We start from the raw sequence: 23,386 nt of genomic DNA, 5'->3' as shown, positions 1-23,386 counted from the left end.
GTACAGGTCAAACTAATTTCAGCTCGACTTGTTGTTTTTGTTGTTATTAACGCAATAAATAATGCCCTATGTTAATAATTCGAATTATTATCATTTATTACCAACTTTCCGAGTTTCACCAACTCCAGAGAGACCCAGTCTCAGAGGAATCGAAAGAATAACACGGTTGTTCATCGGTATGAATACGTTCACACAGTTGTTCACCGGTATGAATACGTTCAGTCGGAGAGAGTGCAAATTATCAAATGACTTGCAAATGTAATTAAAAAAAGTTATACAAATTAATTATACTATATAGTTTTAAATCACTAGCACCGTGCCACCGTGTGATGGACCCGATTAAGGGATCTCAATGCAAATATTATATAGTTTGGGTTAAAATTAACTTATATTTTAGCTTGGTAATTTTCCTAAACATTTGTAAGAGACTCAAACATGGTCAATTTCCTTAAAATAAAATAATTAATTAAGATGTTCAATTTCCTTAAAATAAAATAATTAATTAAGATGCTTGGTAATTTTCCTAAATATTTATAGAAGATTAGAAGATGGTCAATTTCCTTAAAATAAAATAATTAATTAGTATAAACATGCACACGTATGGTATTAATTATTATCATCATAAAATTATATATCAAATTTAAAATCTATGCAATTTTATTAAACTTTATAGTTTATTTTATTAGATGTATAGAGATGTTAATTATTTAACATACAAAAATATAATAAGTAGGTTATAAATAATTCAACTTAGATTCCATAATATATAATATTGCATAATTCTTTCGATTTGATTTAATGCATATATGTAATATATTTATATAAATATATAATCATCTTAAAATTGCATGCCTAAGTAGTAAAAGTAATTTCGTCAGTAAAGAAAAGAATTGTAGTAACATTGGATATAGTTAGTTATATGATTTTTTTTTTTGGTGAAAAGATATAATTATATGACAGTAATCACTCATTTGAATAGTAAAAGTAACAATGTTATCAGCGAGATTAGTGAAAGTGGTAGAAATAACAACGGGAGTAATGAAATAATCAATATTAATGCGGCAATAGTGAAAGTAACAATAATTAGGCGGGAGTAGTGAAATTATCAATATTAATGCGGCAGTAGTGACAGTAACAATAATTACGGCGGGAGTAGTGAAAATAACAATGATTACGGGCAAGTAGTGAAATGTTATTACTATTGTTTCATTAATAAGAATAAAATATTAATAGCGGAAGTGGTGAATTTGTCTCAAAATTTATTTCATCGTAATTTTAGGATATGTCATAGAAAAAGATATTAATGATAAATTTATGGGTTATGCAACTTTAAGTAATTTTATTTAATGGAAAAAAAATTAATGGTAAGTAAAGGTAGCCCGGGCGAAGCCGGGCACCAATACTAGTTATTAATATTATTTTTACTTCGTACGAGTATAATTTTACAAAAATTACATAATCCAACTGTATAAACGAACACGATGTAAACATTATATTTTGACAGTCCCAAGCAGCAGAATCTTATATGCGACGAGTTTGACGACCTGTGGCCAACTGCCCACGCCTCCTATTTGTTCAGGGAAGGCAGCGTGAACGAGGAGAGAGGCTTTATGAAATCGAGATGCATGCTCATCTTCTTAAGGTAGTTTACTTGCGAACTTCTTACTATTGGGTGGGTGAGACCGCCATATCAGGACAACTTACTAATGACATGCCATAAATAAATAAATAAATAAATAAATAAATAAATAAATAAATAACATGTCTCGACTCTCGAGCTGCCATTGCAAACCCACCACTCTTGCCCCCAGCTTAACCAATGTCCTTCGCCGTGAATTGATCTTGTTCTTTCTCTTTCAAATGTAACCTTGGTTACTGACTCGATGATGGAGAAGGAGATGTTTAATAAGCTCTAACATTCATGTAACAAAAGTCGTACTTCCGTTCCATTTTTTTCATCTTTGAATTATCCGAGTTATTTCTGAGGAAAAAAATTTACAATGCAGTTTTATTACTGTAAACACCTCTAGTAGTTACTGTAACGGGATTTCTCATGTTCAGTGAAGACGCCAATGCCCCTGCTTCCGAAATTGCATTATGCATGACTCTGCATCAAAATAATATTCATTAATTTACTTTCGAGAAAATGCACCGTCGATTTCCATCTTCTTCAACTTACACTTTGACTTGAGATCCTTGTTGTTTCGGGTAATTAGTTCCTTGTTCAGGTATTCCTTGTTGCTGAATCCTTTAGCTAGGAGTCTGAATTTATAAGAAAGCAGCATTTTTATCATACACCTTTTTTCACAGCTGCCAAAAAAAAAAAAATATCATACACCTTTTACTGACAGTTCGGCTTGATTTCCAGCTATGTTATGCATTTTTTGGATCACTGATGTCTTTGTTAACTGTGGGTTAATGCAAGCAGTAAACCAGAAAACTTTTTTTTTTTTTTTTTTTTTTTGACTTCATCTCATTTATGACAACTCTGTTATGTCAAAGTTATCAAAAAATATCTTTACCTTTTGGATAATCAACATCAGCTTTTCAGCTCGGCAAAATGTTCCTGACAATATAAGACAGCACATTTCAAGATTAATTAGAAGTAACAGGTTAATAACCTGATCAGATTTTCATTCCTTGTATTCAGTCGCTGTGACAGGACTCTTGTGGGTCGTGGCCTCTCTCGAGACGTGCTCTTCAATCTACAACATCATCTAGCAGTACTGAAGTGAGACTAATAGTTTACCCAATCACGTAAAATTTGTACTTGACATTTTCTGGAGGATGTTGAAACTAAATAACTGTTGAAACAGGCAAACAGCCTTTCTACCTACAGCAAATCATCTCTCAGACACCTCAAACATGAAAATATAGTACTCTCTGGATCCTATTCTTATCATCCTGTTTTGACGTTGGTAGTCAACTTTGGCGGTTCCTTTCTCACAGTATAGAACAGTTTAAAATCTATGAATCAATAATAAACGAAAATGACTCATTAAACTTAGTTGCGTTTCATTACCGTCATTGCAATTTTCAACGTCATTTTCCATACAGTATAGAACAGTTTACCGTCATTGCAATTTCAATCTCTTTGTGGTGTTAACCTAGGGATAAGGTGGTATGCACCTGAATCCCACTATCCGCTATTTGTGGGATCCTTTAAAGCATTAGTATAATGATGTTGATAGGATATTTATAATTTTCTTAAAAAAAGATATATATGAATAAATTGTTTTATAGATAATCATAGATGAATTTGATAGTAATAATAAAGTTTATCACTAAATTAAAAGAGGGATACTATAAATGGAATGAATTTCTGAGCTTCAGTAAACAAACTTCTGCTCAATAGAAAGAAGAAATCCAGCACAACATTCACGAACCCGTTCAGTTGTTCTATACGGAGTCCTATTCTCTAAGGGTTCGTTTGGATTGAAGGAATTAGAGAGAAGGGGAGGGGAGGGAAAGGGAGGGATTTAATTTCCTTTGTTTGGAAAAAAAAATATGGGAGAAAGGAAATGGAATGGGAGAGAAATGAGAGGACTTATTTTCCCTCCTATAGAACAAACTATAATCTTTCCAATGGTGGCAAGATTTGGAAAGAAAACATTATTTGGACTCTAATTATACCACCAACATCCTTCAATCCTCCATCCATTCTTCATCTCCCTCCTTCCTCCCCTTCCATTTCCCTTCATATTTTTTTGTTATCCAAACACCCACATCTCATTTACCCTCCCCTTCTCTCCCCTCCCTTCACCTCCCCTCACTACCCCTCCCCTCCCCTTCCCTCCTAAAATTGTATCCAAACGGACCCTAAAAGATTCCATGCTGGCTTTTATAAGCGAAATACAAAACCGTATTAGAATAGCACAAAGAATAAGTATTACTATTCTTAATATGCCTTTGTATTTCTCGTATAAATACAAGTGTGGAACCTAACCAAGAATAGGAGGGAGTATTTAGTAAAACTGAATAACGCTCACTAAAAATTCGGCTTTTGCTATCATTGATAAATGAGTAAACCGAGTGACATAAAGAGCACATCATATAAAGTATAGATCATGTTGAAATAAGCCATAATTCCGTAAGCTAAGCCAAGTAAAATAACTTCAATTGCATTCTGAATAAATTTGTCTGTTAACAAGAGGTTGCCACTGCAGGAAAGAAACTAGATTTTCACTGACTAGCAGCAGTAAGAAGCTAAGCTTTTCATATAATTAGGACTAAGGTCTCTCCGTGAAGGGAAAAAAAGAAGAGACTGGCTAAGGTCTTCCAGATAAGGCCGTATAGTTAGCTAGCACTAAATAATACTCCGTAGTAACGAGTCAAGTGACCAAAGAAGCAAAATAAGAATCAGGAAGAGAATTTGGGGCCTTATAACTAGTCAACCCAAATTTAATAACTCCATCGTCTTCTGATTCCGAGGAATGGACGCCAACCTGTCCATGAAAGACGCCGTCATCATCTATCAACATAAATTAGGGATCATGCAATCTATGTTACTTAGACCTGGTTAAGGCTAAAACTATCTGACACAGGCATGTTGACTTGGCTATTTTATGGGAAAAATGTCCGTGGCCTAAACTGAAGTGTCTAACTCCAATTCCGAGGGTCAAGTGTGGGACACAGGTACGTTATGTAATTAGAACAGTCAAGAGTAATATAGCAGGCAAGCGGTTTGTAGTCAACATAAAAAGGTATTGGATTCGGACTTATTAAATAGATTTGAGAGAGAGAGACATACATTATGTATCCTTCAGTACCGAGTTCTCATTGAGATGCTTCTTGTCAAGAGGGCACTTGCATTTATCTCTCAACTCCTTAAATCTACTGATGTCAAAACTATACTTCTTGAACAACTTCCGCTGTCTTGACAGGAAGATTGTCTTCATCAAGTCTTGATAACTCGGATCTTTTGAGGTCATCATAAAGTAGGCATAACCAATGACTAAACCTGAGGCTGTTGTAAAAAACGCGATAGGCTCCATTACATCCCAAGAGAATTCCCAGAATGTAAGGCGGAAGAAAAGTCCAACCTGCATTACAGCAACCCCCAGACCAGACCACAGTATAAAACGAACCTGCTTATGTGCCTGCCTGTCTATCTCTTCCTTTTTCTCTTGCAGCCGCATCAGCTCTTCTCTTCTAGGATCATCTTCAGGTGTCAAGGCCAGTGGAACCGAATTTGCAACCAGTTCAACCACCTGGGTATAAAGCGAGTGAGAAACCACCAAGTCTAACTTTATAGGAAGATACTATGTCGTTCATACACGGTTAAGAACTTAAGACTTGGAAGTATCCAACATGGGTGCCTATGAGCCTATCCGAGTGTTGACTCTACTATTTAGGAAAAAAAATCTCAGTTATCTTGTCCTAAAATGAAGTGTCCAAGTGTCATACCCATGTTCATGAATTGAGTGTCTGCCACGGGCACTTTAGGTAATATGGAGCGTTATGATAACTAAGTTTTCATTTCCTATGTAGCCCAAAATTTATTATTACTGCTTCCTGATTAACAAAATACATCAAAATGACGCTATAAACTGGCTGCACATCTTTATCGTGATTTGTGAAGCATCAGTCAAGCAGAGCAAAGTCGACACAGTTTTCTTAATAGGTCATCTGGAAACATCCACTCTCTTACATTCACAGGTAAGGTTGCATATATCCAGCCACACCTACCTTGCTATTGTAGGATCCCTTGAAGCATTGGGGTAACTTTCGGCAGTGATGATTGCATTCTCATGAATCGAGAGACTTATTGTTAACACTTATATTTAGAAAACCCCAAATATTAAACAAAACGCATAGGGAATAGACCACAATATATAAAGGAATACACCACCAAAGTTCTAGACTTACAGTAATTTACATGTAGATTTTTGATTCTATATCACACTATACATCATAGTCCACTTCAGCTTCAGTGAGGCTGATGACTATATGAATTTCTACCTTCTTTGGCAGACAATTAATTCATTTCTAGAGTTTGCCACATCTATATGTAAGTTATCTTTCTCCATACCTTGAAAATGTGATGATTAACCACATTTCATCATTTGACAGTAGACTTGATGGCATTACTACAGTTTCTTTCCCGATCACTACACATTCCGCCAGGCACAGATACAACATTTCCAATGGTTTATTACCAGCACAAAATTGAGTGTTTGATACGAAGTACTCGTATTAGACTTCACACATCCCAGGATTTACCAAATTGCATAAGGAAATCGACAATGCAAGCATGAGATCCTTATTAAGATCATGCTTTGGTTTTTATAAGAGCTAACTAACAATTAGAGAGAACGCGGATTTTTTTTTTTTACATCCATTAACCAAATAAACTTTTAATCCTTTCCATATACTTCTAACAAACTGAGATAAATCATCAGAATCTTGTTTTGACTAAAACTAAAAATCATCAAGTTTAAGTCTTTGCTGCAACTTTTCTCCAAAAAAAAAAGTCTTTACTGCAACCCAGGTAACTACCACCAAAGAACAGTCGATTAAGGAGGTTGATGGTTTAACTTTTTACTAACGCAAATCCTCAATCGTCATTACAATTATAAATTTTAAAGCAGCAGTCCAGTTACTCCATTAATGACATCATCAAGCAAACTAATCGTCTCTGACAAGAGTTCTTAACCCTTGACTAGCACATATTTATGTCCACTTTTCATTTCACTGTGTAGCTGAAAGTGACCCTCAAATACTACAATGACTAAACTAAATCTACCACTCTGATATGCATAAATCTGGAATCTTCCAACCAACTCGAAATCAAATATTCTGGAAAAGACGAACTCTGTAAAATTACCCTTCAGTCTCCTTACATTAACAAAAACAAAAATCACAACTATCGTTTCACTGTAGCTGAAAGCGACAACCAAATACTACAACGATTAAACTAAATCTACCACTCATATAGTCATATATGCATAGATCTCGAATCTATGCAATTCCAATTCAAGTCCTCCAAAGATAATACAAATGTACTGTAATGTCTACAACCAAATTCCCTACCTTCACATCCTAACCAATCAATTACACTTATGATTCTTTACATATTCCCATTCCCTAAATTGGAGTAACAACTTACACATGTAATATCCAACCTTCAACTGAACCATAACCACAACCTACCAAACAATTCCTCCAATCCTCCATTCTGCTACATTCTCCACATTTCTCAAAATACGCGACTGAATATTCAAAGGCTATAAAGCAATAAACAACATTATACTAACATAATTCTAGCGAAATCATCAAATGTACGCAATCTTACCTCTACTTAATTTCGACAATAAACCGAAAGCAAAATTACATATCAAATTATCCTAACATACTTCTGATCAATCAAATCATCAAATGTACGCGACCTTACCTCTAACGAATCTCAACAAAAACCGAAATAAAACACACAAAACTACAAATCAATCAAATTACTCTACTGTAACATACTTCTGATCAATTCATCAAATGTACGGACCTTACCTCTAACGAAAAAGGCAAAAAAAAAAAAAAACAATTCCTACAAATGAAATTATACCTTATGAGGATGAAGATAAACTTTATCACGAAACAACATAACAACACCAGCTTCATCCAAAACTTTCGCAAGTTTCGCCGCTTCGCCAACGGATCTAGCAACGCCTACACCTTCACAAGCTTTCAACAGTTCGCCATAGCCGATCACTTCCTTACCTTCACCAGCAAGTTTCCTCTTCAACGCCTCAACATCCACTAATCTCATCACCTTCTTCACTTCTTCTAACGACATCTCCTCCGCCACCGCCTTCACTGCTGTTTCCGGCAAATTTTTGTCGGAGTTCGCCGGCGAAGTCAGAAATCTCGCCGTCGTCGGTGTCGGAGGTCGGCGAACCGCCATTGCTAATGCTTGACAAAGATGCGGTGATCTCCACATTGTGTAATCGCGGTTTTTTGTTGATTTTTAGGATGTGGAGTGATTTTAGGGTTTGTTGTTTGGATGTTAATCCGCCATGGAAGGGTGTATTGATGAAGGAGACAACATTTAATGAAAATTATTAAGGAAATTAATGAGATTTTAGTATGATTTAAGATTTTTAGTTAATTTTAGTTAGATTATGATGCTAATTATATTTAACTTCTATAAATCTGTAATGAGTGAGTGAATTTGTGTAGCTCACTCAATAAACTTAATTTTTTTTAGAGTTAAAAAATAAAGATAAATACTTGTGTAAACCGTATTACAAAAGTACCACTCTAGTGGTCGTATACTGTAAAAGTTGATTTTTTTTGTAATAGCTACGTATTTTTTAACATTTATGGAATATATGTGTTATATTAGCGAAAAATTGGGAATCCATTTTACACACAAGTCATGTGAAATGTGTAACAAAAAACTAATTGAAAAAATAAATATCCGTACATTCAATGTTTAATTTTCACTTTATAAATGCATTTGAAAATGAATTTATAAGAAAATCGTTTATTATAAAAATTATGGTGTTTAATAAACTATTCAATGTTTAATTCTCACTTTATTTTGGGATTAACCTATGTTATTAGACCATTACACACTTAAAATTAAGGGTTATATATATAAATTAAGGCTATATATACATATACTTTCATCTACTCCCCGTCTCGATCTATAGTTATCTATTGTTTTTTGCACAAAGATTAAGTAAAGAGAAATGGGTGAATTTGCACCGCACAAAACCTATAACTCCACCTGTATATGAAAGATGCCCACAAAAGATGACCAAATAAGTAAATAGATAATTACTAGTTTAGATCCCGCGCAATAAATGCGCGGTATTTAGAGAACTTTTATTTTTATATTACTTAATTAGGTTAGACCCCGTTCATTAAATACTATACACGGCTTATAAATTTTTGAGTTACATGTTGAAATTTATTTTTGTAAATAATCTCTTTTTTTATAACGCAAAGTTAATGATTCCAATTTATAAATTTTCTCATTTTTTTTGTCTCGAAAGTAATTAAAGCGGTTTATAATTTTCTTTTATATGGAGTACATATAGTATATGAGTCAAATCATTTTTAAATAATAGAATCAGTAAAATATTTAATAAATCATACTCCCTCCTATCCACTCTTTTCTTCCTTATTTCCTAAAACGGATTATTCAGGTTTTCTTCCCCTTTCCTTTTTGAGAAAGTTTTTATTAATATTATACTCTTACCTCTTTCCACTCATCAAACCCCACTATATACTTTATTAATATTTAATTCTAATTATCCCTACCTCTCTCCAATAACCAAACCCCACCCATTTCCTTTATTAATATTTAATCATTATTATTCATACCTCTCTCCAATTACCAAACCCCACTCATATTTTTACCAATATTATACTCCCCACCCTTAATCTCCGTGCCCACTTCAAAGGGGAAAAAAAGGGTGGATAGGAGGGAGTAGTTTGATATAATTTTTTAATTAAAATATTTTAATTTAAAGATTAGAGTTTAGAGTTTAGTCAAAAAAATATAATTTGATGAAAAAATTAATTTTAATGAAAAGATAATATGTTAATGAAAAAAATAAATTATTATGATTATTAGTTACCTTACTTAGTTAATGTATACATAAGTGTTATTAGTTACCTTATTTAGAAAGATGCTTTTTGGAGGGAAAAGTTGTGAGCTTGCCTATTCATTTAGTAAATAGGGGATTCACTGAAACACCAAAACAGAAATAAATAACTATTCACCGGTACGAATTGAGTAATATATTGTGAATCTATTCTGTATAAGTCATTTAATATTCTGATTTTTCATTATATTTTTTCCCAATATATATATGACTTGGTATAAGAATCTTGCTAGAATAGATGTATTTAACAAGATACTAGAAAATACTTCATCAATAACACCAAAATAAAATATACGGTGAATATGAGATATGTTATGTTTGGGTAAAGTTAGTGAATGTAAGTAAGTGGAGGTAATATCGGTATTCCGCGTAAATTTTTCATTAATGAGTTGGAAAATATGAAAAACGAGTATCGGTTCAAATATACGATGTGATTGAGGAATATACGTTAAAGTCTGAAGTTATTTGTAAATAAGCAAATATATGGTGGTTATTTGTAAAAATACGCAAATACATGATGGTTATTTGTAATTTATTAGTCAGATCATAAGGTGTGGCTTGGTAAACAAGCAGTTAGACCCGGTTCAGTTTGGATGGGATCGTTTCAAATTTGACAAATTTGGATAATTGAACATTTTCTAATTGGTTGTTGCCAAGTTATTTGGGCATAACGGTTAGTATGTGATGATAAACAATTAGGTCGATTCAATTCAGATTGTAGGTCGAGCTATTGTGTCGAGTTAGCTTTGCCAGGTCCGTCAAATAAGGTGTAAGAACTTAACACAAATATATATGGACTACATTTTTAGGACGGGCCATGTGTTTACTTCCAGAATCTATAGAAATGTCAGCCCATTTGTTTCAAGTCTCCATGCTCTATTCAAATCAGTTGTCATGACTCATTAGGGCTTTCTGCTCTCCACATTTTCCTCCACTAATGCCCTTATTTAGGGCATAATTATATGGGCTTATGGACATTTGTTTTCTTGTTTATAGAAGGATACGGAAGTTTAAAGACCGCTCACTAAGAAAGGTGACTCTCATACACCACCAATAATAACGCGCTACTTGTCCAACTCAAAGAATCTGATTTAATCTAATTAATCTCTTGATTCCTTCATTAATTACCCCCCTAATTAATGTTCTCGGTTTTGCCATATATTTTATTAATTAAAAAAAACTTCTCTCCTAATTTTTATTTAACTCTTATTTATTACTAATCCCTTTTATTATTTTTAGTATTTATGTATACCTTTAGGGGGTGTTTGGTTGGAGCTTTTGGAATGGATTGGAATGGATTCAATCCATTTTAGTGTTTGGTTGGGGTGATTTGGAATGGAGTTAGATACCCAATGGATTCTAACACCACCCCAACCCCTTGGAATCTCATACCCACCCTCCTACCTTGGATTCAAACTCCATTTCTCCCTTCCATAATTTATGGTGAACCAAACAAGATTAGGCGAGTATGGATTTAAAACCTCATACTACTATACTATCAAACTTCATTCCATTCCAACTTGTTGAACCAAACGACCCCTTAATATTTCGTATATTTATGTATACCTCTAATATACGTACACAGTCCTGTATACGCTATGGTTTAATATACGTACTGTATTAATTTCTTTATACGGTATGATTATTCCTTATATGTATGTTTATATATTTACGAAAATACATTATTTGCGTTGATTTTTTTTTTTAATTTTTTTTTCAATTAATATTTTTTCATATAATACCTTTTCTTTTTTCTTATATTTAAATTTTGTTTAAAATTTATTATTTTAAATTATATCTAAATTTCGTTGTAATTTTTTTTTTTGCGTAATGTTTTGTTTTATACATACTGTTTTTAATGTTTAATTTGTTTAAATTAATTTTTTTTTATTAAAATCGTCTCATGAAAGCCCAAACACGGAATGTTAAGTTAAGCCCGTGTTTAATTAAGAGTGCGCAGGATCCTGGAAGTGGCGCAGGCTGCGCAAATTGGCGCAGGCTGCGCTTTTGACTGGACTTCGTCACCAAAATCTGATCATTAGCTTGGTCCTTTGCTTTCCCGTCTTCACTTGTCATTGCTTGGTTAGTGCGAGCTTCATATCCTGGTTGATGCAAAACGAAATCTTCATCTCGACTCATTGATATGGATGCTTGAATTTGTCGTATGAGATGAACAACACAAGGTAAAGCTCATTATGACCAAAGCTACAAGGAAACAGAATAGGCCGGTGCATGTCCAATATTAGTGCATAACTTGATCTCAAAACTTAAATAAACAACCTAATAGACATAATTAGACACGACACATTTAACTCCATCATTAACCGATCCTAAATCATGGTGAATATATTATGGTAAAGACGTAAAGTTGTTTTACAACGGTCGCTATCTATAGTGTTGTACTGTTGTAGTAAGTTAGTAACAGCTCAAGGCATAATGAGAATAGTACGAACAATATATGGTCCAACAGTAAGATACACTGCTGTATAACTGTATTATACGAAAGACGAGGTTGGTAGGAGTACTTGAAACAAAATTGTGGCCATAAGTCTAAGCACATGTTTCGTCTTAGATTACGATACATCCTCATGTTGACAAGAGCCCACCATGACTCACGAAACTAACTAGCCATGGCCATGCATATTAATCTTACCATCTTTGTAGGGAACGATCTCACGTAAAGTTTAGTTCGAGTTAAGATGGGTCATTTAAGATTTCGTGTCTATTTTGGGTTGGGTATATTTTTTTGGCGAGTCAGGTTATTTTAGGGTAAGTGATGAATTACCTATTTATAAATGAGTTTGATAATCGTCTCTTTATTTTAATATAGATAACGCTAAGTGTAACTTCAAAGTAGCATTTTTGTCAACTCGAGTTATTTTTAATTAGTAAGATTATTTTTGGGTTAGGTGGTTTCAAACTACAAGTCAACAAATCTTAGATCAAGTTAGATTGGATTAAGGGTCTCCTTCGAATTCGTAGTCTCATTCAAATTTGGCAATGATAGATAAACCATTTCAACCAAAACCTTAAGGTGATGGTTAAGGCGCAACTATTATAAATATTCCTATTAGGCAATAATTCTGATTAATTTAAAAAATTTGAGTCGGGGTTAGTATTGTAGAATATATGATTGAATGAATGATGACTTGAATATTATTATTGATGACAAAGGGGTGCTTATATAGTAATTACAAGATACGATAATTAGAAATATAATCTAATTAGAATATATCTCCAAGATATATTTTGACATAATATAGAAAATTAAAACTAATAGAAAATCTCCAAGATATATTTGACACCTTTTTGGGAAAAAATTTATATGTGAAGTGAATTAATAAACTTGAGATAGGGAGACGAAGTAAAGCCCTATTCTTTTTAACTTAATTTCAGTTCTAACAAGTTTAGTTTAGTTTAGTTCAGTTCAACTCCATTCAGTTTAGTTCAGATCAGATCAGATCAGATCAGTTCAGTTCAAATTAGTTTATTCAACATTAATATTAATATTACTATTTTTATTTTATATTCTTATTGTTATCATTGTTATTATATTAATTAATTTTACTATTATTATTATATTAATATTTCTTTTTAATATTTATTATATTACTATTATCCTTATCCTTATTATTATTAATATTTTATTTATATTTAATATATTTATTTATTATTATTATTATTATTATTATATTATTATATTATTATTATTATTATTATTATTATTATTATTATTATTATTATCTTTTTATTTTTATTGTAGTTCCGTTCAGTTCAGTTCAGCTCCATTAAGTTAAGTTAAGTTCAGACAATTTCAGTCCAAAAAAACAAAGCCTAATTTATAAATGAGTTACGAGATAATAGAAAAGATACAAAATAGGGATAAAACCCCAGTAGTGAATTACGGGGCAAGAGAGTAGGAGAATGTAGTCTCTTGAGACATGAGCCAGGCTGCAAAGCCAAACAGCTAGCAAAATTGCGAGTATGGATCCCCTCCTTTTACTTCTCTCTTCATTTTCTTCCATTTCCTTTAATACAGCAATATTAAATCATTATTCATCTTCCAACTCATCAAACAATCAACCGTTGGATCGTTTTAAAACGAAATCTTGAACGTTAATAAGAAATGGAAGGAAATGAAGAGAGGCATAAATGAAGAGAATCCCAATTGCAAAATTGTTGTGAGAACAAGTAAATAAGAAAATTGCGAGAAATTGCAAATTTGTGCCTAAAACGTAGGGAAGAGCAATTGTCATGATGTATGCAAAGCCATTTAGAATATATGGGAAGACGGCCAAAAAAAATATGAGAAAGGTTGGTCCTATGTTAAATGATTAATCTAGTTTTACGTAATTTATTTTCGCAGTACACATTTTACTCAATACAGTACTTTTTGCACAATATTTTTCATTAATATGCCCTTTTGATAAAAATGAGTGTTAATCAAATTCTCTCTAATTCCAACTCTACAAACCCAAAAATCTATCAAAAAAATTCTATTATAGATCCCAATTTAATTGAAGCATATATTTGATTTGTAAATTATAGTTATGGTTGATGAGCAAGTAGTCGGTCGACGGCGTGAGGTTTGCGAGGGCTTCGTGGATGGCACTGATGGTCGAGGGGGATGAAGCCAGTGTTTGGATTGGATTGATACCAGTGCATTAACGTCGAAGGATCTACGGACAGCGACTTGGGGGTAGTAGGCTGGGTAGGATGGTGGTGGGTGGGGGACGTACTGTGTACATCTTCCCTTTTTTATTGAAAATGTACTATGCAGTACAATTTTGTGAATTTGATTTCATTTTCTTTGGATGCAGTACTACATTATACATTTGATTTCATTTTTTTCTCAATAGAATACAGCAATATGTTTTGGTTTAATTTTGTTTTCCTAGATGTAGTACTGAATCATTTAGTGTAGGACACTTGTTCAATGGGAGGAGGAGAGAGGAGAAAGGAGATGAGAGGTAAAATTAGGGGAGGAAATGAGAGGGGTAAAATTGTCAAAATGTACTGAGTAAAATGTGTACTGCGAAAATCAACACCCTAGTTTTATTAGATTATCAAAAAAAAAAAACTAATTAATAAGTAAAATATTAAATTCTTACAAACTCTATTAGGCATAATTTTGAACTCACTTAAAAACAAAACATTATTTAGTAAACCGTGTAGTGCATGCACGAACATGAAATCTAGTAACTAGGATTCTAAACGGACACACACTAAACGGTAGTGTCTGTATCGGTTCACCATGGCTTTAAATAATCCGAGTTCGAACTTGTACAGCCCTACTTGGATATAAATCGTATAGTCAAAATCTCGTCTTCAGTTTCAGTTTCAGTTTCAGTTCCGAGTATATCCTCGAATTTGGTTCCGTGTATAGCCTCTGCCCGCGCCCTGCGTACATCAACTCCTGTCACGGTACTTTCTATATCCTCTGCTTGATATCTTAACAACTCAACCATCCTCCTCGTCAGTGACGGAAAAGGAGCAATAAACCCTACTCCTCCGCTTCTGGTAAGTTTCAGTTCTCCAAAAGCTTCCATCTCATCTGGCGAGACAAGAAAAATTAATGTTCTCGTATTAGATACTCGTCTTTCGCGTCTGATACCATTTATGTAACCTGCAGCAGTTGAAGGCATGTCAAGGTTTATAACTGTACACACATTCTTGAAATCAATCCCCGTAATTACATCATCGGTAATTGCAATCAAACAATCAAATAATCCAGAATTGAACTCCTCAATGATATGAAGGCGTGAATTTTGAGGTAACTCAGGAAACAGAAAAGCTGAACTGATTCCAAACCTTTCCAAAAAGAGCTTCAGTGTAAATCCCATGTCAATTGTATTTATAAATAGCACCACCTTTTTCAGAACAAGATCCAAGTCTAAGAGAGCTAATATGTGGAGGAATTTTTCTCGGGGACCGCAAGATATCGTGAAACACTCAACGCCGATATCTTCCAAGTTTAGTTCTTCGAATTCAACTTCAACGTCCGCCATTGTTAGAAGATGAAGATAGATAAAGTCGAAGAGAGGGGTTTAAGAAATTAGGGTTTCAATAGGATTTTCGATCAATATATATCATAGGGATTTTCTGAACCCTACCCTAGCTTTTTTCAGAAAACTTACTTGTAGATAGGGATGTTAGCGGGTCGGGTACAAGTGGGTACCGCCCCGCACCCGCCCCAGTTGGGGCAGGGATGGGTAGAGCTTTGGCTTGTACCCGCCATGGGTTATGGGGCGGGAATGGATTTTGCATTTTACTCACCTAATACCCGCCTACCCGCCAATCATTACAAAAAAAACTAGTAGGATTATGATAATTTTATAAATCTTATTTAGTTATGATTAAGATATAATGTTTAATAATAACTACGAAGTATTTTATTAAACTTTTTACTAACTTATTTGGCGGAAAAAAAAATTATAAAGATAAATTCAAAAAAATGGAAATTAATATGATTAAACGAACTTTTATGAAAAAATTTATCGAATAAAATTATGGTGTAGCGGTTTAATGGGTAAGCGGAGCGGGTAAGGTTTTATATTTCCACCCGTTGGGGCGAGGATGGTTTTGGAAACTTGTACCCGCCACGGGTGGTGGGGCGGGGATGGGTACGCGTTTTTCTTGGGTGTGGTCACCACTATGGTGGAGGGTCTGCGGATGGGTTTCGAGGTAGTCGGTCAGTGATGACGTCCAGGCAATGGTGGGTCTGAGAAAAAATGAGAGAGAAGGTAGAAATTGAGAGAAGAATAAAGAAGATGGGTAATATGACAAGAAAGTGTATAATAATGAGTAAAATTAAATGTATATTGCATAAATAACCAGGTTATGAAATCTACAATAATTTTACATCCACTTTTTAGATTTTACCTCTCATAATTTAAAAACTGAGGAAAAAAGCAAAGTACTAAAAATAAAATTAAGCAACATAATTTTGAAACTTAATACCGTGAGCAAAGAAATAACCCGCAAGACAATTAAATTCTGTACCATTGTCACTTTGGACGACTTTAAGGGTTTTAGAAAATTGAGTAGAAACCATATGAATAAAATTCATGAACATGTCCGTCACCTCTGTTTTATCAAGCAGTAAATAAACCCAAGTTGCCCGGGAAAAATCATCGACAATTGTCAAAAAATATTTCGCACCACAAGAGGACGGGATACGATACGGTCCCCATAAATCACAATGTACGAGATCAAAAATATTCAAAGCACGTTGCTCATTATTGTGAAAACTATGACGATGTTGTTTTGACAAATGACAAACATCACAAAACCAGTCCTTATTGAAATTAAACTTGCTAGCAAAGAAATAGTCTTGACAACTTGATCAGATGGGTGCCCAAGACGACGGTGCCAAAGGTCACGAGGTCCTAGAGCACTTACTTGATGAATACCCGTTGAAGGAGCACACGCACTTATCCAATACAATCCATCCCGTAGCTCACCACTCCCAATCGTCGTCTTCAAAGAACGGTCCTGTATCAAACATGAAGTCTTAGCAAATTCAAAAATAAAATCATGATCAGAGGCTAATTGTGGTACGGATAATAAATTACAGGTGAGACTAGGGACATAGAGAACACGGCTAAGAGTAAGAGTAGCATTAATATAGACCGAACCCATAACCGTGGACTCAACTCGTTGCCCATTTGGGAGACCAACGGGTCGAGGTGAGATCGACTGACAATCCAACAAGCAAGAAATATCACCAGTAACGTGATTGGAAGCCCCAGTATCTATGATCCAAGAAGTCATACCACTTAAACGGTCGGAAACAAGAACAGAATTGGTAGAAACTCCGGAAGTAACCATATTAGCCTTCACGACCTGCTCCTTACCACTGCCCGAAGCCCCACTCGTCGGTCCAGCAGAGGACGAAGAGGACGAAGGGCCACTGGTAGAGCCACGATTGCGCCTAGCAGCCCGAGCACGACGCAATTCTTCAAGAGTGCGTGGGCGATCACCCCACCACTCCGGGAACCGCTGGGATTTAATATAACAACTCGAAACTTCATGGCCACGAGTATCACAATACTGACAATACGGAACTCTATCCCCTCCACGCCCTTGGTCCTGCTTCCCACGCCAATCAGAGGACTGCCGAGGCATTGCAAAGGCCACGACATCAGCCGCATCCACCGCGGGTGAAACGGAAGAACGAAGGCGCTCCTCTTGAAGCACAGCATGATAAGCACGATTTAAAGAGGGTAGGGGTTCCAATTGAAACTGCTGGGATCGAATTTTACCATATAAAGTTGAATCAAGTCCCATAAAAAACTGATGGAGACGTTCATTATCAAGGCGTTTAATAGCATCGGGTCCAATATTACATTTACAATCTCCACATTTGCAAGCAAAAGGAGGTTCATGAACAACAAGCGAATCCCAAAGCGATTTAAGTTTACCATAATAAGTAGTAACGTCCATACCTTTGGTTTGAACACAATTTTTAAGTTGAGTTTTCAGATTGTGAATCACTGTACCGTCGACAACCGAGAATTGCGCAGCAAGATCATTCCATAAAACAAAGGCGTCTTCGACATAAGAGATCGTTTCAAGAAGAGACTCATCAATGGTGTTGTGAATCCACTGCACAATAGTACAGTGCACAACTTCCCAATTTTCAAGCAGAACAAGATCAGTAGGTTTTTTGATAGTGCCATCAATGAAACCGAATTTTCGGCGCGATTTCAAAGACATTCGCATAGAATTTTTCCAGTCATCGTAATTGTGGCGTCGTAAAACGACATTGGAGATCTTAACCTCGGGACCAGCGTTGGAACCGAGATAATATGGGGATTGAGAATCGATTTTGGGAGGGGGAACAACATCATCGTCACCGACTCACCGGCCATGGTGGCTGCTGAAAGGATCTTCGTTGTGAAAGGGTTTTTTTTAGGGTTTTGGTTGATATCCTGAACCTGATACCATGTTAAGCGTTGTAATCGTGTGTGTTGATCATTTGGCCTTAACTGGCTTATATAAGATACATGTAGTGGATATTAGATATTGGGCCTAAATAATAAGACAATATAAAAGATATATAATCCTAATATAAACTTATCAAACATGTGAGAAAGTATAATTTTCTAAAATTTAGTTATTTACTCCTAATAAATAAGAAAATAAGTAAGTTCTTACATTTAATGATACGTTTCGTTACCACCCATGCAGTGCACGAGTTTCAAAACTAGTTATTACTATAAACGAATTCCTTACTGCTGAGCGCTTTTCTTATATGAGTAGTAGTCGTGCTTAAAAATGTCTTACAAGACGACAAGCGTGTCCGATTTATGTACTACAATACTGAATACTCCCCTTATTCGAGCTAATGTTTCGATTCAACATTATAGTTCTAACGGTTATGATTTCAATTCAACTGTTTCCGTTTTCTTTTCGAATCTAAGGTTGTGATGATGATTCATGTTAGCCGATCCAAAATCATGTTGAGATATATTAAGGTTTATGGTGCTTGTTTGTGTGGTGACGTGATCCACCGTACCACGCATTCGTATGATCCAGAAGTAGTTAAACAAACTCCAAAGTCCTACCTAGAGCTGGCAAAAGCTGACCCGACCCGAGGAACCCGACCCGACCCGCCCGAAACCCGACCCGATACAACCCGAAAATTGGGTGACCCGAAACCGACCCGACCCGATCCAACCCGACTCAATAACCGATAACATCCTTATTTTTTCCAACCCGAACCCGACCTGAACCGACCCGACCCGACCCGTGACCCGATATTAACTCAACCCGATAGATGACCCGATAATGAATTAGCTTAATAATGGTATAAATAAGACCAAATTGACATTAATCTTAATTATTTTCACTTAAAATTACAATTAATACACCTACACGTTATTTAAACATAAATTTGCCCATCTAAAACTAAATACATATGAGAAAATATATGCTTATAATCTGACCCGATACTGACCCGACCCGAAGATGACCCGACATGAACCGTAACCGACCCGACCGTCGCTAACCCGTCACAACCCGAACCCGATATGACCCGACCCGCTTTGACTCAACCCGTAACCGACCCGATTGCCACCTCTACTACTCCTACCCCCACCCATGTTAAATAAAGTTCCGTACGGAGTATATAAAACAAGTATAGAGAGTATAGTCAAGTAGTTTTACAAAGGTCGCTATAGTGCTGTAGTAAACTAGTAACAGCTCGAGGCATAATGAGAATAGTACGAACAATAGTAAGATACACTGGTGCATTGTATTATACGAAAGACAAGGTAGGTAGGAGTACTTGAAACAAAATTGTGGCCATAAGTGTAAGCACATGTTTCGTCTTAGATTACGATACATCCTCATGTTGACAAGATCCCACCATGACTCACGGAAACTAACTAGCCATGGCCATGCATATTAATCTTACCATCTTTGTAGGGAACCATCTCATATTAAGGTTAATTAGTTCGAGTTAGGATGGGTCACTTAAGATTCCGTGTCTATTTCGGGTCGGGTGTATTATTTTGACGAGTCAGGTTATTTTAGGGTGAGTGATGAATTACCTATTTATAAATTAGTTTGATAATCATCTCTTTGTTTTAATTAGATAAAACTAAAAAGTGTAACTTCAAAGTAGCATTTTTGTCGACTCGAGTTATTTTTAATTATTAAGATTATTTTTGGGTTGGTTGGTTTTAAACTGCAGGTCAAAAAAGCTTAGGTTAAGTTAGATTGGATTAAGGGTCTCATTCAAATTTGGCAATAATTCTGATTGATTTAAAATTTTTGAGTCAGGGTAAGTATTGTAGAGAATATATGATTGAATGAACGATTGATTTGAATATTATTGATGACAAAATGTTGCTTATATACTCCCTCCAATTCGGTGTTTTCTTCCCTTTGTTTTGGGGCATAAGAATTAAGGAGGGAGTTAAAGAATGAATAAATAAAGATGGTGGGGTTTGTGAATTGGAGAGAAGAATGAATAATTGGGAATTAAATAACGAATTGTGAGTTATGTGGGGGTATGGTGATAAGAGAGAGGATAAATAAAATAAGAGTAAAAGTTAGGTGGGGTTTGGTGATAGGAGAAATGAATATATCTAATTAGAATATATCTCCAAGATATATTTGACATAATATAAAAAAATATAACTAATATAATATCTAAAGTCAATTTCTTATTCTAAGACTATCACAATATTACCATATTGTGATTTCTATTATTACGATAATATGATATTCCTTATACGCCCCCGCAAAATGGACGACCGGAGAGGAAGGACAATCTTATTGAGAAGAAGAAGACGTGACCGCAATGTTCCGGGGAAGGACAGTCTTGAGAAGAATAAGACGGGACTGCAATGCTGATCCGCGAGAAGTCGCAAGACGTAGACGAGTGGTACGTAGGAGTCTTAATTCTGCCATAGTGACAAGGGAGGAAAATAGAGAAATTTTGGACTTGAAAGAGTCGGAGAGAAACACAAAATAATTCATAAATTTGCCAAATACGCGGCATAGAGTGAGACTTAAAGATAATGGGAAATAAATTTGCATCGTAAAATTTGTACGGTGTTATAGGGATCCAAATTTGATCGTTAGATCATGACTTTTATAGAAGACAAGACGAATATTTGTTGAGAGAGACGAATTTGAGGAAAAGCCAAAAACTATGGCATAATTTGAGAGAAAATTATGCCATAGTTTATGGAACCAAAGTTGAAGCTTTGAGATAGTTAAGTAAAATTTGGTTTATGAATTTTCAAGATCATGGTAAGAGAGAGTGTAGGATAGAAAAAAAGAAAATGGAGAAAAATAAATAGTAATTAAGCTAATTATTAAGCCTATCGGAGATGGAAGAGATGAGAGTCATCTCCGCCTGGCGGCAAAAATACGATGGTGGTTGTTTTTGTAGTAGGGTTTGTGTAAACAGAGTACTCAATATAATAATGTATAACGACTAATTAATAAGTAATACTGTAATAAAATTCTTACAAACTCTATTACGCGTAATTTTGAACTCGCTTAAAAACAAAACATTATTTAGTAACTCCTGCGCTGCACGGGCATGAAATCTAGTAATTAGGATTCTAAACGGACAGCGGACACACACTAAACGGTAGCATCTGTATCGGTTAACCATGGCTTTAAATAATCCCATCGAGTTCGAACTATTACACCCCTACTTGGATATAAATTGTATATGCAAAGTCTCGTCTTCAGTATCAGTTCCGAGTATATCCTCGAATTTGGTTCCATGTATAGCCTCTGCCCGCGCCCTGCGTACATCACCTCCTCTCACGGTTCTTTCTATATCCTCTGCTTGATATCTTAACGACTCAACCATCCTCCTCGTCAGTGAAGGAAAAGGAGCAAATGTAGATTTCAGTTCTCCAAAAGCTTCCATCTCATCTGATGAGACAAGAAAAATTAATGTTCTCGCATTAGATACTCGTCTTTCGCGTCCAATACCATTTATGTATCCTGTAACAGTTAAAGGCATGTCAAGGTTTATAACTGTACACACATTCTTGAAATCAATGTCTCTAATTGCGTCATCGGTAATTGCAATCAAGCAATCAAATAATCCAGAATTGAAATCCTGAATGATATGTAGGCGTGAATTTTGAGGTAACTCAGTAAACAGAAAAGCTGAACGGATTCCAAACTTTTTCAAAAACAGCTTCAGTGTAAATCCCATGTCAATTGTATTTGTAAATAGCAGCACTTTTTTCAGAACCAGATCAAACTTTAAGAGAGCTAATATGTGGAGGAATTTATCTCGGGGACCGCAAGATATCGTGAAACACTCAACGCCGATATCTTCCAAGTTTAGTTCTTCGAATTCAACTCCAACGTCCGCCATTGTTAGAAGATGAAGATAGATAAACTCGAAGAGAGGGGTTTAAGAAATTAGGGTTTCAAAAGAATTTTAGATCAATATATATACTCCCTCTAATTTCCTATTAACTTCCTTCTTTCCTTTTTCAAACAATTTTGATTTTTAATTATATTCCCTCTTTCCTTTATTTTTTTTGGAGTAATTTAAAAATTACTCCCTTATATGTTTCAGTTTCCTAAAATTACTCCCTTATATGTTTTTTTTTTTAAATTACTCCCTTAAGTTTACCTCAGGCCAAAAATTGCTACCATTTTCAGTTTTAAGGTGAAAAAGTGAGTGAATGGACAAAATTGCCCTTCAGTTAACTTATCCCCAATTCATCCACAACGTTTTCATTCACCTGAGCCTTTATCAATTGAAACCCCCAAATTCCCTCTTCAAAACCCTAAATCGAATTCAATTCAAAACCCAGAAAACGCATCCCCAATTCATCTCCCAACTAATTGAACATACAATGTTCAATTAAACCTCTCAAATATTCTTAACCTTAAATTGAAGATTAGTAGGAGAGCACTTGAAGCAGGCGACAACAATGAATCCGGGAAGTAATGAGGTATGTTAATTGTTAATTGATTTTTACTTTTTACCTGTTTATTGTTCATTAATGAAATGGAAATTCATTGTAATTGTTTCATTGTTTATGTTCTAAAGATGAAGATATACTAACCTTGAAAATGGAAACTCCAAGATTTATTGCACAATAAGATTGAGAACTTGAGTACTTGTTTGATGAAGATAGGGAAATTGAGTTTTGAATCGATTGAGAAATAGAGCAAGTGTTATGAATGAAGGCATATAATATAAGGTGAAGGAATTATAAGGGCATTTTCGTCATGATTTTAGAGGAATTGAGCGAAAATTCAAAAAGCGACGGAAATACTCA

At 34.9% G+C, this 23,386-nt stretch overlaps 4 protein-coding genes across 5 annotated transcripts; all 4 read right to left on the bottom strand.

Moving 5' to 3' along the window:
• Positions 1-4,104: 4,104 nt before the first annotated feature.
• On the bottom strand, positions 4,105-8,166 carry LOC141591592 (calcium uniporter protein 5, mitochondrial-like). 2 transcript variants are annotated; one of them, XM_074411975.1, is made up of 3 exons: positions 7,559-8,166; positions 4,751-5,210; positions 4,105-4,445 (listed from the first exon to the last, which is right to left on the bottom strand). In XM_074411975.1, exons 1-2 carry the CDS (start codon positions 7,931-7,933, stop codon positions 4,752-4,754), a joined length of 834 nt encoding a protein of 277 aa, XP_074268076.1. In that variant the 5' UTR covers positions 7,934-8,166; the 3' UTR covers positions 4,105-4,445; position 4,751. The 2 variants fall into 2 exon arrangements, with proteins under 2 accessions (XP_074268076.1, XP_074268077.1); XM_074411976.1 differs by lacking the exon at positions 4,105-4,445 and having other exon boundaries at positions 4,881-4,966; positions 5,088-5,210; positions 7,559-8,165.
• A 6,733-nt stretch (positions 8,167-14,899) lies between these two features.
• LOC141589670 (DEAD-box ATP-dependent RNA helicase 16-like) lies at positions 14,900-15,616 on the bottom strand. The gene has a single exon (XM_074410302.1). It carries the CDS (start codon positions 15,614-15,616, stop codon positions 14,900-14,902), a length of 717 nt encoding a protein of 238 aa, XP_074266403.1.
• Positions 15,617-16,829: 1,213 nt separating this feature from the next.
• Positions 16,830-18,326, bottom strand: LOC141589669 (uncharacterized). The gene has a single exon (XM_074410301.1). The coding sequence runs from the start codon at positions 18,324-18,326 to the stop codon at positions 16,830-16,832; it is 1,497 nt and encodes a 498-aa protein (XP_074266402.1).
• A 3,457-nt stretch (positions 18,327-21,783) lies between these two features.
• Positions 21,784-22,467, bottom strand: LOC141589668 (DEAD-box ATP-dependent RNA helicase 16-like). The gene has a single exon (XM_074410300.1). It carries the CDS (start codon positions 22,465-22,467, stop codon positions 21,784-21,786), a length of 684 nt encoding a protein of 227 aa, XP_074266401.1.
• Between the last annotated feature and the right edge of the window lie 919 nt (positions 22,468-23,386).

This window comes from Silene latifolia, chromosome 7 (genome assembly GCF_048544455.1).
Source record: "Silene latifolia isolate original U9 population chromosome 7, ASM4854445v1, whole genome shotgun sequence".
In the NCBI taxonomy this organism is placed as follows: domain Eukaryota; kingdom Viridiplantae; phylum Streptophyta; class Magnoliopsida; order Caryophyllales; family Caryophyllaceae; genus Silene; species Silene latifolia.
The sequence above is the reverse complement of the archived record's forward strand: the minus strand, read 5'-3'. Positions and strand labels throughout refer to the sequence as shown.